General features: G+C 33.5%; 2 protein-coding genes and 1 long non-coding RNA gene across 3 annotated transcripts; 2 read left to right on the forward strand and 1 right to left on the reverse strand.

Moving 5' to 3' along the window:
- Nucleotides 1–804: 804 nt before the first annotated feature.
- On the reverse strand, nt 805–9,265 carry LOC130657064 (uncharacterized). Its single transcript, XR_008985057.1, has 6 exons — nt 9,092–9,265; nt 3,984–4,008; nt 3,558–3,614; nt 2,897–2,971; nt 2,676–2,754; nt 805–1,241 (listed from the first exon to the last, which is right to left on the reverse strand). It is a non-coding gene; the product is annotated as an uncharacterized LOC130657064 (long non-coding RNA).
- Nucleotides 9,266–11,905: 2,640 nt separating this feature from the next.
- LOC130657753 (tigger transposable element-derived protein 4-like) lies at nt 11,906–13,344 on the forward strand. Its single transcript, XM_057460760.1, has 3 exons — nt 11,906–12,433; nt 12,478–12,832; nt 13,277–13,344. The coding sequence occupies exons 1-3, from the start codon at nt 11,906–11,908 to the stop codon at nt 13,342–13,344; spliced, it is 951 nt and encodes a 316-aa protein (XP_057316743.1).
- LOC130656874 (protein N-terminal asparagine amidohydrolase-like) lies at nt 13,239–14,539 on the forward strand. The gene has a single exon (XM_057459817.1). The coding sequence runs from the start codon at nt 13,514–13,516 to the stop codon at nt 14,477–14,479; it is 966 nt and encodes a 321-aa protein (XP_057315800.1). The 5' UTR covers nt 13,239–13,513; the 3' UTR covers nt 14,480–14,539.
- Nucleotides 14,540–16,619: the final 2,080 nt, after the last annotated feature.

Consider the following 16,619-nt stretch of genomic DNA (forward strand, 5'->3'; position numbering starts at 1 on the left):
ATTTTCTGACTGACGACATAAAGTTTGGGTCGCGACTTTTCAACATTTTATTTATGTTTCGACGATATCGGACCAAAAACAGTTAAACTGTACCGATATTTTAAGCTATAGCTACTAGCTAATCACTACACTAATTTGATATAGCTAGTCATGAGCTGGCTAGCTATGAAAACATGCCCTGCACAAAACCAAGGTGTATTGTTCTGCACAAATATTAAGATTACTTCAACTAGCTCCATAGCCTGGGTTACACGGCATGTTGAAACTTCAAAATAATACAGTCAATAATAGTTTTTTGCTCTACCACACGGTGACAACCTACTTTGAACATTTTGAAAGCATATCAAGATCCAGTTGTGGATTGCCTAAAGTCAACAAAATATTAACCCGCACAGGGCTAGTTAGACCTTGGAGGAAATAATTCGGAAGGGGAAACAACTTCATTTCTGCACGCTTTAAATGTATTGAATTTTCTATTGTTTTTAATTTCAAAAGAATCAGTGCGTGAGGTGCTCGACCGAGTCTTTTTCGCAAAAAATGATCAAATTCCATATTCTCCTTTAATAGGGGCTAACTTTTTTCTATTGAAATATGATTACTCCTCGTGACTACTAAATAAAGTTTTAACCGCCAAGGGTATTTCAAATCATCCTCGCTTCGCGCATATGGAAATATATATTATTGTTGAAGGTTTATCATTTCTTGACTAATGTTTGATTAGTTTACTTCAGTGACCGGCTAAATTATGTTCAAGAAATGATAAACCAACAACAATATGAATGAGAAACAGACAAACTATAATAATATCTTTAATGATGAAATATATAAAAAAAAAATTACAAAAACTGAACGTGCAAATGATAGCAAAAGAATTAAAACTGTTGAAAAAAAACTGTTGCAAGAAAGGAAATGAAAGGCATGTTGACAATTAAATTATCATAAATGCGTACTCAGAAAAATGCGCAATACAAAGAGCAATTTAAGCCCTAAATTCACGAGACAAAGATAATATGATTATTAGTATTGTTGCACCTTCTCACTCTTCGTGTTTATAAGGGGTTTAAAAATAAATAAATAAATAACACAATAAAATGTCAAACGAAATTTTTTACAATACCATCTTTCGTAAAACGATTTATATAACATCAGAAGGTTACGTAGTTAAATGTGCAACTTTTTCGTAACATTCGTCATCCAATCGTTTACCAGAAAATGGATTGTGAAATTTTCGTTTAAAATTCCTAAAGAAGTAAGAAACTGAATTAGGTGAAGCTTAATACTTGTATTTTTTAAAATACGTCTCAGGATAAACAATTATTTCGAAAGAAAATCAAAAATTCACGTAATACTTTTTGTTGACACAAGTGCGAAAATAAGGCCACCTTTTTATTGACGCGTTAAGCTTGGTTTCCACTAGTGACTAACGTGAAATAACACAAATTAATTTTTGAACATTTTTTCTCACTTTATGTTTGGAAACAATGGAAACATGTTTAATTTGTCTTATTTCAAACTAACCTTCTTCTTAATTCATGAAATAACGTGGACTTGAAATTTCATTAAAATAATACAACAGCAAAGGAGTACCGATATTTTTATGCAAATTTGAGTTGGAAAGCATGCAGTGCAAGAATTTGAGATAAAACATTTTAAAAATACTTTACGGTTTAGAAAAAAAAAATTTCGTAGATCGTTTCTTTTTTTATTGATTTAAATAAATCATGACTTTTACGTCATTTCTAACCAGAATTTAGTAAAAGGAATAGTACTCTCCTTATTTCACTTTTTTGAAAATGATTCTTATCTGGACTAAAGGTGAGAACGTTTGTTTTGTACGGCTATATTATGCTGAGGTTTACGGAAATTTTGCGCTAAGAAACACTCGAAAACGATGTACGATAGTCAAAAATAACTATGCATGTTTCTATAGAGTAGTAACTATTTTGACTTAAATATTACTTCCATTTTCGTCATATTTTTACCAAAAACAACATTTCTTTTTCAAAAATGTCATGCACGTGTTGGTAAAATTATTTTACCTTACTTTACGTTAGTCGCCAGTGAAAACCAAGCTTTATAGGTAACAGCTCTCACATTTTGGAATGCATATTAAAAACTTTTTATAACAAACAAAATCATTGTCATCTTTAATAAAATAAAAATTGAGCATATTGAGTGCCACTGTTTAAATGCTGCGGTCATAAGCCTTAAAAAAAACAGCCTTGAGCATTGTTACTGTTTTCCATATGGAAACACTAATTTTGGACGCACAACTTAAAGTATAATACAAAATAATGCAATACCGCTACAAAAAAAACGGGGGGATTTTTAATCATTTAAAGGAGATTCCAATCGGTGAAACTACTTAGGTACGGGTTTGGAAAGGGCTATAATACTGACAGGCACATTTTAACAGAGTTTTGGTCCAATTTTAACAAATGTACTGGCTGTAAAAGCACTAAAATTTTTCACGTTGACATATTATGCTTCTTTGTTCCCTAAAATTGTAAAATCCAAAAACACAACATTTAGACATCTAATTGAGTAAGGCAATCAAACACATTCTGGCTAAAGAAGCGAGAAAAGGGAGAGAGAGAGGGGGGTGGGTGGTCATTAATCTTACGCAACTGAAATTACTGCAAAATTACTAAAGCCATTTTAAAGAGTATTCATACCTGCCATTTACATGGTCGCCTTTATGGCAGCGACAATCTTTTCAACCTTTGCTTCTGAGTTTACATAACCATCGCCATTCTACATAAGAATAAGTGTCAAATATGGTGTGGAGTCAAGAAGAGCTCAGCCTTGTAGTATAAAAATTGAAACGCAAGCTCCATAGATTGAATAAAAAAAGTTACTAAAAATATTTCTATAACAAAGATAAAAAAAAGTATACCTTTTTGGAGTGTACGAGTTTTCCATTTACTTCAACCTCAAAGTAGCCTGTGACGTTAGGAGTAGAGTAAAAATCCTAAAAATATCATATATTTTCAACTTGTTATTTTTGGTACTTTTTAATACTTGGATTATAAGCAAAATTTAACTGACAAATTCCGAAGTTCAGTATTCCATTTAAAAATTCTACTTTGACATTAGAAACAGTAAAACAGACATTTGCAAGTAAAAAAAACTTTAAAATCCCTCAATTAGTCAAAACTTTTATTCAAGCAACCCTTCTTATATGCAAGCACCAATATTTAAACAACTGGTCCATCTTCGAAACAGCTTGAATGCATTGCAATTTTTTCATATTTTATTGTAAACCAGCAAGTCTTTCCACATTATTAAACTTTTGTGAACGAAGCATAAAAAATATTTTATATATCAATATAACATTACACAAGTACTTGGAAATACTTTTCAGTAATGTCCAAATGAAAAAACTTTTAAAAAATTGTAAAACCTCAATAAAGTCGTAAACATTGGAAAATTGATGTTAACCACTCTTTTCATTAAAATTCTATAATTTTCCTCCAGCCTATTAGCTGCAGTGATAAGTTAAAAATAGCAAAACAAGTAAATATATCAGAAGGTTAAAATATTACTAAATCACTTACGAACTCTAGAGAACCACTTGGAAAACTTTCCAACAGTTCATTCTTGAGTCGTTCGTACTACAAATAATGTAAATATTATCCCAACTGGTACAAAAAACAAACAAATTCACAAACATCATGAATTACAGATTTTTATAAACAACTGAGTTGCTAGGGCAGAGCATGCGACTAGGGCTAAAAGATGTGATAACTCGTGTTTACACTTTGAAAATCGGAAAACAAAATACTTTTTCAATAAAACACAAAGAACGTTTAAAAGAATTTGATTAAAAAGAACGCAGGAGTGTCAAGAAAAAAAGTGGAACAATGTGAAAAAAGTTTAGCAACTTTTAAGCAATCGGTAGTGATCTAGACGACCTCTAAGGTTGCCGAATATATACCAACTTGTTTTTTTTTTACAAAAAAAAAAAAATTAGTTTTACTTACCCTACTCTTGTAGCCTCAAGCTCCACTAAAAAGAAGAAAACTATTATAGAATTTCTTAAAAATGCAGTAAGTAAGCCTAGCTAGATGTCATTGCAACAATGTGAATGCACAATAATACTAAAATTACCTTTTTCAGGCATATAACCAGAGATCACCTGGAAATTAAATTGGTCTAATTCCCGTAAGAAAGGCTAACCTAGTCATTTTGAAATCAGAAAGTTATTGACATGAAGAAAGATTTCTTACAACCTGGCAAGGAAGTAAGTCTACATACAAGGTTTGCTTCCATATAGCCTGCATTAGTACAAAATTAAAAAACAATAACAACTTTGTTTTTTAGCATTGTAATAAAAGAATATGTAACAGGAAATAGAGCTGAAGAAATCCAACTATTTTACTGAAGCACTGGATCAGTTTCTTAAAACGATCAAACAGTACAAACAAGCTTCTGCTTGATGTTGACAGAATATTATTAAAGCCACACATAATTATTATAGAATAAGAACAAACCTTTTGTTGTAAGAAAGAACACAGAAAGGACCTACAATTATTCATCAAGAATAGACTCTTCAGTTTATACTGGTACTGGTATCAATTTAGGTCCTGCAAAGGATGTCGCAGACAACTATGCTATTAGAATACAACCTAAAATATTAATCCTAATTTCATGGTGAATATTAAACAAAAATGATTTTATAATCTACTAACAGGAACAATAATTGGCAATTTTTGTGTTTTTTACAAGTAATTACAATTTTAATAATTTTAAATAAAATATACGATAACGAGACAAAACATGCTATAAGCTTGTCCCAAGTCTTCTAATTCACAATTGGAGACCTGGGTAAAAGCTGCCCGTTTAAAAAACATTCTAGACTGTATACTTTTCCGACCATAGTGCTAGATTAGGGATGCCCAGTCTACAGTGATTAATGTGCAATAGACAAACATGAGACACAGGGACAAAAAATGCAAACAAGAGACCACCGTGACCAAGGAAATCCAGAGAAACAATAAAAGTTATGCCAAAAATTCTTTGAAAATTATTCTTAAAAATAGAAGAAAACAGCTATAAAATTAATTTTAATTCATTCCATATTTTTCATATTTCTAAACAATACCAATTAAGGCAATTATTAGCCAATGTTTTTCCATGTAGCCCTGTGTTTTCTGTACTCACATATTATATATGGAATTTTGTAATGCATAACACAATCTCATGCATTATCTTTGAAAAAGGTCGTGTCTGCTCCACTTGCGAAAAAGTCCATATTAATGTAGGGAAATCAATTAAGACTCAACAATGTTTAAGGCCTGAATAGTGTTTCCATGAAAGTAAATTTGCTAGAAAAAAGCTGTCTTTAATTATTACAAAAATCAAACCAACAAAATGTCAAGATCATCATCTTTAATAACACACATATAATAGAAATTAAAAGAAACTAAGAAAGGTGTGGATATACTATAGAAGCAAAGTTACAATAATAATAAAAATAATAATAATAAACTAGTCGTTAGCCTGTGGAAAAATCCACGGGTCCGCCCATCCTTTTTATAAAGAAATTAGGTGATCCTCATTAGAATTTGCCAAATATCAGATTAGATTGACAATGAAATGGTTATACCCTAAATAACCATTTCATTGTCAGAAGTCCCGATAATTATCATCAATATTGATATCTGAGAAATACTAGTCCGAGAAACTCTTACAAAAGTCAAAAATACTACTCTGCTTTTAACATAAAATATTCTTCATAAAAAGAAGATTAGTTAAATTTTTGTAATTCTTATACTGGGCTGCGGAGCCATCACTAAAGTAATACACTTTTTGTATACCAACATTGATGAAATAATTAGCATTTTAAGGCTTATAAAAAAAGAAAACACTGCTACTATATCATGGATCTCATGATCAATTATACAAGCATAACAGTGACTACACAGCTGGTTTGTTTTCGAATCAATGTAATAAATTACAAATTGATGTATGGCAGCTGGGCTATTATTTCAATGGAACCCTTGTGCTGCATCTTGTATTATAAATGAATAGTTTTTTTTTTGAAAAACCAATATTAATGCTTGGTTACTTTGATTTAAAATGACAAAAAACTTAAATATTTGAAAGAAATGAATATTTGAAAGTAACAAACACCTTTTAAATTTTTTGTCTAGCACCATCATGTAACTTGACTGTGACACAGTCCTTTTTCCTAGGACATAAACGGCCAACTTTATCATTTTCGTAAAAAAAGATTATCAGTTTTTTTGGTCGCTTCACTCAGTAGTCTGTAACATTGAAGAAACCGAAGTTAACAGCTTAATTGTGTTCTCTCTGCACTCACTCTTTTGAATTTTTTCTCTGATAGCATTCGTAACTCTATCACAATTGCTACAGTTTGATTTATGGCAAGAAGAGGAAGCAAGTTTAGGTTCTTTTAATGCAATAGCAAAAGCATTGTTTAATTTTTTGGCAACCAAGTTTGCTATTCTTCTGCCTTGAGTAATTACTCTGTCTCTTTTGATAGATCTTAGTGGAGTCAAACATTTCCAAAGATTAATTAACTAATTCTGTAGCTGTTTCAACTGACATATGAGCCTCTTTTTCAGAGCTCGTATTATCATCACAAATCTTCTCACTGAAAAGCTTTCTTAAAAAATTTCTGAGGCATAACTAAAACTACAAGGCTACTATTTCCAGCTAATACATGAACCTGGTTCAATTAACCCATCTGATTATCTTTCTCGTCATCCAGAGCAAAAGCAGGCTCCATCCCAACAAGAAAGTGAATTTCCTTTATACTTAGTCACAAATGCTGTCATGAGAAGTGATTCAGCTATTACCACTAATATGATTGTACAGGCAATGTTGGAAGATCCTACGCTTCAATCTCTTGTCATTGCTGTACGACAAGGATACATTGACAAGAGGCAAAAAGAGCTACAACCCTACGAAGCCATCTTTAAAGAATCAGTGTGGACGATTCAGGTATTATATTGCAAGGAGACAGTATCATTATACCGTCACAGCAACGACAGAAAACTGTACAACTAGCGCACGAAGGCCATCAAGGCATAGTGAAATGCAAACAACTCATCAGAAGCACTATGTGGTTTCCAGGAATAGATGCCATGGCATCTGTAGCATTTTGCAACCCGTGTCAAGCTGCAACGGATATGAAGCAACAAGAACCAATGAAAGCTTCTTCACTACCACAATCAGTACTTTACTACCACAATCAGTACTGCGCCATTGATCGCATTTTTTTCACTTTTTGGAATTCTGAAATATCTAGGGTCAGATAACAGCCCATCTTATAGTAGCACAACATTTGCAAACTGTGCCAAATACATGAGATTCAAGCATGGTCCGAAAATACCCTTAGCACCATGGACGAATGGCATGGTAGAGAACTTTATGCACAAGATTCTCAAGAACCTCTTGCAAACGTCTTTGCAGGAACACCTGAACTGGAGACACGAATTACAGCACTTACTACAGGCATACAAGGGCACTCCACATACAGTGACAAGTTGTAGTCCAGCAGAGGTTTTATTCAATGGCAGACAATACAGAACCCGGTTGCCTGCTGCATGCCGCGCTGAAAGGCTAAAGTTCCACACTAAAATGTCAGTCAAGCAGGAAGCAAGACAAACCTTGATAACAGAATATGCAGACCGAAAAGCATATGTTGCAGAGAGCAAGCCATTGGGTGATTGGGTTATGTATCACCAAGAGCAACAAAAGAAGAGTGATACGCCCTACTGTGGAATCCCACATTGCGTTATCAAAGTGGGATGGACATGTCATCACACGGCATAGCACCTTCTTTACGAAAATTGCCAATCACCCAGGAAAACAAAGGAGTCCGTAATTTTTTTACGAAATCAACATCTGTAGCAGACTGCAATATACAACCATTAACCTATGAAAGAGAACGTACAAAGACGCAGTAACCAGTGAAGATGAAAGTATGCAAACTGTGGAGTCAAGAAATTGCAATGGAACAAGATCTACATGTGAAAGAACGAAGTCATCTAAGCTAACAGAATACGAAGAGTCAGTCTTTGAAATAAAAAAGGGGAGTAATGTAGGGTTGGAGACTACATATATACAGACTGTTCTATATTTGTATATATAAGGCACTGCGTGAAGTGTATATAGCCTCTTTGTATTTAACTATATTACAAGACACATGTGTTATTTCTTTTCCTGCTGGTATCTCTCAATGTCTATGTATTCATTTAAAGGCATGGTATGTGGATCAGTTTTTACACTTTTTTTATGGACTTTGAAAGGATTGGAACGCATTTTGAAGTTGTTACTAAATACCTTAATATTGATTTAAATAATGATGAGAGATATCAGTAAAATTTTTAATGCAAGAACAAATTTATAGAATCTCTGCGTCAGCAAGGGTTAAGTCTTCTTTATCAGTAACACTTTTTTCTGCTTACACAACCAGACTGTAAAATTGTCCCAAATTTGCAGCTTTGCATTATTTAATTAAATTTACAAATTTATAACCAAAAATCTGTAATGCTTGAAACGAATCTGCAATACTTTAAAAAAAAAACAACTCTAATCTGTAATACTAAGAAACTAAAAACATTAGAATCTGCAATGTAATGAAATCATCAGATAGAATCTGTAATGGAATCAAATCAATGAAAATAGATTCTGTAACACAATAAAGTCACCAAAAATAGAATCTGCAATGTAATGAAATCACCAAGAAAAAGAAACTGCAATGTGGATCTGCAAAAGATATCAAACTGAAATTTCCAGAATGTGCTTAACTCATGGAAGTGACCAAATGGTGTAAATTTGAAACAATTTCGAGGACCTTTATTCCAGACACCTTTGGTGATTGACCCTAGCTATATATGCCTGCTTCAAAAGGCAAAAAATCGTTTCTCTCATAACTTCTCTGTTATTAGTATTAGTGTCACTGAGATAGAAAGAGAAATTTTAGTCAGCCAAACTATATTAAAAGCTAAAATTATCATGTATTCTAAAGCTTTTGTACAAAAAACAACTTTGATTAAGTGCTAGCTAAAGCCCTAGGAGAAAAAGTTATAAGTAGCTATAATTGGGAAGTTTTTCTTACCAATAAGTTATAAATATCTTTACAGCCATGTTGTGTTGTGTATGGGTGGACCTCAACTCACTAAGTTAAGAAGTTTAATCTTTGGTAAGAACAGTCCAGTTATTGGGCCATAAATAAAGTGCAGAATTTTGAACAATCGCTCAAGCAGCGCGTTAGCTAATTGTGCATCATGGCGCACCAATCATAACATTATTATTCAATCTCGTTCCCAGGTTTAAATGCAAGGGAGAAAGAGGGGAACACAGTTTTAAGACGAGGTTGGCCAGGGGGTGAAACTCATCTTTCGACTGCCTCGTGTGTAAAGCATCGCGGAAATAAGGATAAGAGCTTGTCATGTTTTCTGTTTCTCATATGTAACATGATCGTTGTGGGGGCGCAGCGCGCGAAAAACTAAATTTAGCATCGCACTTTTAAACCACGGTAGTAAAAAGGTCTTTGAAGCGAAAACGGTACTATAATCCGATTTATCCTCGAATTAGTGTTTCATTCAAGTACTTGATTCAGTTCTTCAGTTCTTCGGAGACATGGAATCGAATTCGAATCGAATTTATATAGTTTCACAACTGAAGAAAGAAAATTTGTAGTTTTAAGTTCTTGAAAAAAAAAAGATAGCTAAATATTAAATTATCGAAAGCTGCGTACTGCATAGTGTTGTGACGACCATTCCTACCTTTTTTTTGAGGGCCCATCTTCCCTGTTGGACCCCGTATTTGAGGAGTGTATTATTGGGTAGCAAAATTGCTTTTTCCGTAACGGCTGACACATTCTTCACTGCATGCTGAAAAGTTTCCTTTTCAAATTGGCTTATTATTGAGCGTTACTTTCTAACCTAGGGACAAGGTCTAAAAAACAGGTATTGACTTCCAGAAATTTTGCCCCATTGTGGATTCACCAAGGGTGCTTCAATGATGGTTAACAGAAGACTGGAGATTCGTAGATTTTCTGATGCCACAACTGTCTAGCGTACCCCATGAACACCTGTTCCGAACAATTTAAAATAAAATTGGCCTCCTCAGTAGTAGTAGTAGTATCTTGGTAGTTATTGGCGCCTTAGCTTACACTGGTTAACGCATTTTGTGCGGGGTACCGGGGTTTGATTCCCCTTTGACGACGAGTCAAGTAAAAGTCGACAAAAATTTTTTTGCTAAGACATTTTTCGTGATTGTGCGAGAATAGCTGCATTTTGGTTTTAATATTTTTGTAAAATTAATAAGGCATAACCTTCTCATAATACCCGAAAGCATTTTATTTGGTAAAAAAAAATTATAGCATAAGAATAATGGATTTAATGATGTAGTATTCTGAATTTCTTATGAAACTTTGCTTAATATGCGCAATGTGAAATATTAAGTTGTGCACGGTCAGGGAAAAGTACAATACAGTTGACTCTCTCTATCTCGACTACCCTCTATCTCGAACATCTCTCTATCTCGAACCAAAGTCTCGGTCCCTTGGACATTTGTGTAGGCTCTAAGCTATTTTCCTCTCTTTATCTCGAACCTCTCTATCTCGAATACCTCTCTATCTCGAACCAAAATCTCGGTCCCGTCTGACTGTTTCTCTCTCTATCTCGAACTTTTCCGGATTTAAGAACCTATTCACTAAAAATCGAATTAAAATGTTCCATTTTCGAACGAAAATGTTAGACGTTCGAATTCTAAAGTCACTCACAAAACATTGTTTACAGTGTTTTGAACCAGAAACCTTCTTGAGGTGAAGATGTCGGCTTTAAAAAGAAAACTCAATAACGTTTCTTTAATTCAAAAATGTCAAATAATTCGGGAAATCGAGAAAGGAATGTCAAACAAGGAGGCAGCAGAAAAATACGGGATCCCCAAAAATACAATTTCAACTTGGATGAAAAAAAAATATAAGATCCTACAAAGCTTGGAAGAACAAAAAACCGCGTCTGGTTCGAAAAAGGTTCGAGGCTGTGATTATGAGCAGATAGACAAGGCTGTTTTTAAATGGTTTACTGTTCAAAGAAGCCAAAACATTCCGATCGATGGCAATTTGATAAAAGAAAAGGCACTCAGTTTTGCTAAAAACTTTGATTGTTCAAGTTTCAAGGCTTCCGATGGTTGGCTGGACAAATGGAAAAAAAGGTAAATAACATAGTTATAATTTTCATTTCGTGTATAAAAACAACGTGATTACATATCAAACACTAAAATTACAGCTTCTGTTTTTTCAAAATCTCTACCATTGACTTTTGCCCGGATAAGCTTAGAACACAGGGGACCTGCATTCCATCACCATCTCCAAGATTAACTGCCTTTCCAGTAACGTTTATATCACATCTCCCAAATTGATCAGCACGGAGAAAATAAAATATGGTTTTAGCAAACTTTCCATTTTCTCCTAACGGCAAATGTCCGACTAGTTTCCCATCTTTTTTAACGGCTACAGCGTATTTGTCGACAGGGTTGTGAGGTTCCATTTCTCCTTGTAGTTTTTCTTGTTGGACTGGTGTCCATAAACTTTTGTAAACATGGTACCCTTTTATGTAAGATGTAATGTCAGTGGAAGACAAAACGACGAGTGGCATATTTTCAGTTAATTCAATTTCTTGTCCCAGTAAATTTATAGCCATATTGTTCATTACAGATTCTACTACACTCCACGTGTTCAACAACATAATTTGTAAACAGATAAGAATCGAATCGAACCAATCTTAAAATTTATGTTCGATTGTGTTATGTTCGATTAATATTAAGGGCTGCTTTACACGAAACATTCTTATTTATTTACTTTTTCAGGCACAGCATTTCCTTGAAAGTTATCGGTGGTGAATGTAAGTCAGTTACAAATCAAATGACAAGCTCCTGGAACGAAACCACGCTCCCAACCATTCTGTCGAATTACAAATTGGAGGACACTTTCAACGCAGACGAATTTGGTTTGTTTTACCAATGTCTTCCCGAGAAAACATACCACTTCAAAGGAGAAAAGTGTTCTGGGGGGAAGAAGAGCAAGTTGAGATTCACTGGAATGGCCGCAGCAAGTGCTACTGGAGAAAAGTTGCCAATGTTCGTCATTGGCAAATCAAAAAAACCTCGCTGCTTTAATAACATCAAACATCTCCCTTGCCAATACACATCACAAAAGAAAAGTTGGATGGATAGTGAAATATTTGAAAACTGGGTCCGGAAACTGGACCAAAAGTTTCGTGTAGACGGGAGAAAAATCGTTCTTATAATCGACAACTGTCCAGCACACCCATCGATCTCGAACTTAACAAACATCCATCTCGTTTTTTTGCCCCCTAACACAACGTCTGTGTTGCAACCGATGGACCAAGGTGTCATACGAAGTCTAAAAGCGCATTACCGAAGGAGAGTTGTACGTTTGCTGTAACTAAACAAACCATCATCAATTGTTTTAAGAAATCTGGAATCTCTTCTACAGGACAACAGGATGCTATTGCTGATTCGGATGACCCATTTAAAGATCTTCAAGAAAGTTTGGATGATTTAAGAGAGGCTGATCCATCATTGGTACCAAATGATCTCAGTGCTAATGATCTTGTGACCTTGGATGATGAGGTTATCGCAACCGCCCCTCAAATCTCTAATGAGGATATCATTGATGAATTTCGGAAATCTCAGGACGACGAAGCTGAAGACGATGGCAGTGACATGGAGGATGATTCATTTGATATAGTTGTCGAAAAACCATCAAGATCAAAAGTCGAGTGTAGTATTGATCTTTTGAAAGATCTAGCAATGTGTTGCGAAAAAGGCAATGAAATGCAAATGCTTATCTCCAAATTCGAAAAAAATGTATAATGAAGACAGAGTGGCATCACTTAAACAAAAAGACATAACCGATTTCTTTAAATGAAGCTGTAAATTTATTTTATGTATTTATTTTAAAAGAAGTCTTGTGCATTGAATATTAACATTTTAACATCTCTCATTGACCTCTAACAACTCCCGATACACTGAAGGTTAAAAATACGTTTTTTACGAAAAAATCCAATTTTTGTCAATTTTTCTCTATCTCGAACTTTCTCTATCTCGAACAAATTTTCTGGTCCCTTGCGAGTTCGAGATAGAGAGAGTCAACTGTAGAATAAAGTTTTGAATGAATAAGATAAAAAACTCGAAAGTTTCTTAAACTGGGGTTTTGTCCATCACCGGCCTTGGGTCCTGGGTCTTACTTTCCTTGCCTATAAATTCTTAGAAACGGCACCCGCCTCCCTCACCTGTTTTCGCTACTGCCCTGTATATCTTTGGGAACTGACTGACTAGAAACTGAACTGACGAGATCAGTTTCTACTGTCTACTGGCCAGTTAGTTACCTATAAAGTCACATGAAAAAGACTCACTAGTTTTAACTAGAATAGCTAGCTATGTCTTGAATGGCTAATAAATTCTCCGAAGTTTCTGTTACATTTTTTGTTATAACAATTTTAGCATCATGCCACTGTTTATTGATGGAATATTGATCACAAAAGACGAAAAATTACATGCAGAAAGTATATTAGAAAGCTTTCTAAAGCTGAAGGAAAGATCATCAAAATTTATGCTGGATATTGGATCAAGAAAAGTACATTTAACGAAAGATGATAGAACGTTATATGTGTGTCAACGGGAATATGCTACCATCTCTAAACACCATAACAAACAAAATTTTAAATTCATAGCCTCGGATGATGCAACAACGTGTCACATTATTGTTCTTAAAGAATCAAGTAGTAAATCGGTTAGTTTTGCACATTTTGATGGAGGTAACACAAAAGAAGGATTATATGGAATGTTGGATGAGTTAAGGAAAATATCGGATTGCCCATCATTGGTTGTTGAGTTGTTTATTTTTGGTGGTTTCATTGACAAGAAAAAATATTCAGAGAAGATATTTTCAGATTTGCTTTCTGTTTGTATAAACGTTCAAGATACAATACATTTAAATCTTGCTTGTGTATATTCTCTCAATAATACACTCGTCGATGGCCAATCCTGCCCTATTATATATGGTATAGCAGTTAACATAGAAACCTCTGAATTACTTGTTGCTAGTTCAACTTATCGTGGACCAGATGTAGTTTTAAGGGAGGTGAGACTAATGTATAGTGACATATCACCTATGGTAGGCATATATGATTTTAATGAAAGTATAGTATACATTGAACCATTCACATTTCACAGTCACCAATACGCAAATCAGTTGTTGATGTTACCAGACAGTAAATATTTACAGTTAATGTCAACATCACCTCATTGTGAACCAACCAATTTTGTTAAATCAAGTAAAAATGCTATCATATTTACTCTAAATTTTAATAACAGAATAGATGAATTATTTTGCAGTAAAAGACGGAATTACATTCTCGATGAAAATGGTGAATGGATATTGCAAGACCATAAGCAGTTAAAATTGTTTTAATAAGTAGCATTTATACTGTAAAAACACATTACCAAAACAGTATATATTTGTATCTTTTTACATTTACAGTTTCTTTTTAATTAGCAGACTTCTTTTGTAAATAAGATAACTTATCGGATCCACTGGTATGGTCTTTAGTATATGCCAACATCAGTGGTAGTTTTACAACTGGGGTGGGCAGTCCTCTTCGACTTGTATAAAAACCCCTAACAGTTTCCAAATGTGGTCAAAAAAAAGTTTTTAAAATTGTTTATTGAAGTAGCAGACACTGATTTCTCAGGTAGAATGTTCCATTCATTAATAACCTAAGGAATAAAGGAAAATTTTCTTTTATCCAGCCTACTACGAGGCTTCCATATCTTTTTTGAGATATTATCCACAATTATTAGATGATTGGGAAATTAACTTATTTTAGGCTTATTTTAAAAAATTAAAATTAGCAGTATCTAAGAGAGGTTGAAAGCTGAGGCATGTTCTTTATATATTGCATTTCATGTTTCCATGACACAACTTTTTTCTCATACACATTTCTTGTACAGATGAAATACAGCTATTATTAAAGAGACTTTATAATATAAACTAACCATAGTCTTTAATTTTACTAATTTTCACACACCCAGAAAAAAATCTTTTTCTCACAGGATTAATTTTCGCAAACCTAAAATGTGATTAGAAAAAATTAGATAATTTAAGGCATATCATGTATGCAAGTATATATAGGGTATACAAGGTAAATATATAATATGATTGAAGAAACTCAAAATAACAAAGAAGCACAAAATGCTCCTACTGCATAAAAAAGTTAAAACCACCCATAAATTATTACAATAAGGTATACAGAAGAGAAAATAGTGATGGCACTCTTAATTTTTATAGATCAGCTTATTTTCAATAACTTTTGTTGGAAATGAGATGTATGCTAGAAATTTTTTTGTTGCTTTTTCCCTAATAAAAGAAGGTGTGAACAGTTTTAGTCTTATTACTAAAAAGAGTTGGATTTTTTACATCTTGCCATCATTATAACACAGTAAAAATTACTTTTCGCACTGATTGATTTTCGCAGCTGGGACCAAAAAATACTATTCCCTGGAATTGAATTATCGTACTGAAACAGTTAGGTTACCTTTAAGTTGATTAATCTTCGTGAAGATTAATTTTCTCGAATTTCGTTAATTTTTATCCAAATTCTCGAAAATTTGTCTGCGCCAACCTCGTTCCCAGGGCAATTTTTCGCTTTTTTGATATCCGAGACGTCGCGAAGAAATGATTTCATTTCTTCTCGCAGTCCGAGATTGTCAGAAAGAGAAAAATGGGCCTGGGGACGAGGTTGTATCTGCGCGATTCTCCTGGATATGCATTGATGCGACTGACGGACTTACAGAATAGGACGCAATTATCAAACTTCATAATTTGTATTGTCATACAAATCCAGAAGCAAAACAACAAAATTTGTACAAAATAATACAACAAAATTTTCTTTCGTATAGAGGTAAACAAAAAGAAACATATCTAAGCATCTAGCCACACTACGCAATTAAATGAAAGTAGTATTTTTCTTGACTAAATGATAAAAAAAAGATAAAAAAACAATACAACAAAATTTTTCTCTTTTGAAACATATTACAATTTTCAACGATCAAATAATATCCTTGACTTTAATTTTCAAGAACTCTTGTGAAAATAAAAACAAGAACTGTCAAAAGGCACTCAAATACCTGTATTTCACTGCGTTTTTAGTGAAGATTACTCTGCTGCAAAGAACATTTGAAAAAACTATTTTGATCATGAAAGCCGACGAATATGTTTATACTATATTGTTGGAAGATAAAGATGAATGAAAATGCATTCTATTTTCTTTTTCATATTTTTTATGAAAACTTAATTTCGCGTAAATTAATTCCACGAAATTTGGAAAAAAAATAGTGAATTATCACAAAATAATTTCTGCGAAACTCGTCAATTTTATCCATGTCAAACGCGAAATTTTTCCCCTTAAGTATGTTACAAACATATTTCTTGACTTGTCAAGCAACATCTAAAGAATAAGGAACTTCAAATCTATTTCCCCAGGATCTGTAAATCATTTTAGAACCATATCAAGCACCTCTAAACGGGGAAATATTTTTGACCTGCAACGTTT

The sequence above is a fragment of the Hydractinia symbiolongicarpus genome, chromosome 9 (genome assembly GCF_029227915.1).
Source record: "Hydractinia symbiolongicarpus strain clone_291-10 chromosome 9, HSymV2.1, whole genome shotgun sequence".
NCBI lineage: Eukaryota > Metazoa > Cnidaria > Hydrozoa > Anthoathecata > Hydractiniidae > Hydractinia > Hydractinia symbiolongicarpus.

What these genes read in the sequence shown, in the direction of transcription:
- LOC130657753 (XM_057460760.1), top strand. Translation starts at nt 11,906, where the DNA reads ATGACAAGCTCCTGGAACGAAACCACGCTCCCAACCATTCTGTCGAAT. An exon ending in CGCATTACCGAAGGAGAGTT is followed by an intron (nt 12,434 to 12,477) that starts GTACGTTTGCTG and finishes AATTGTTTTAAG; the next exon opens with AAATCTGGAATCTCTTCTAC. An exon ending in AGCAATGTGTTGCGAAAAAG is followed by an intron (nt 12,833 to 13,276) that starts GCAATGAAATGC and finishes ATAAATTCTTAG; the next exon opens with AAACGGCACCCGCCTCCCTC.
- LOC130656874 (XM_057459817.1), top strand. Translation starts at nt 13,514, where the DNA reads ATGCCACTGTTTATTGATGGAATATTGATCACAAAAGACGAAAAATTA.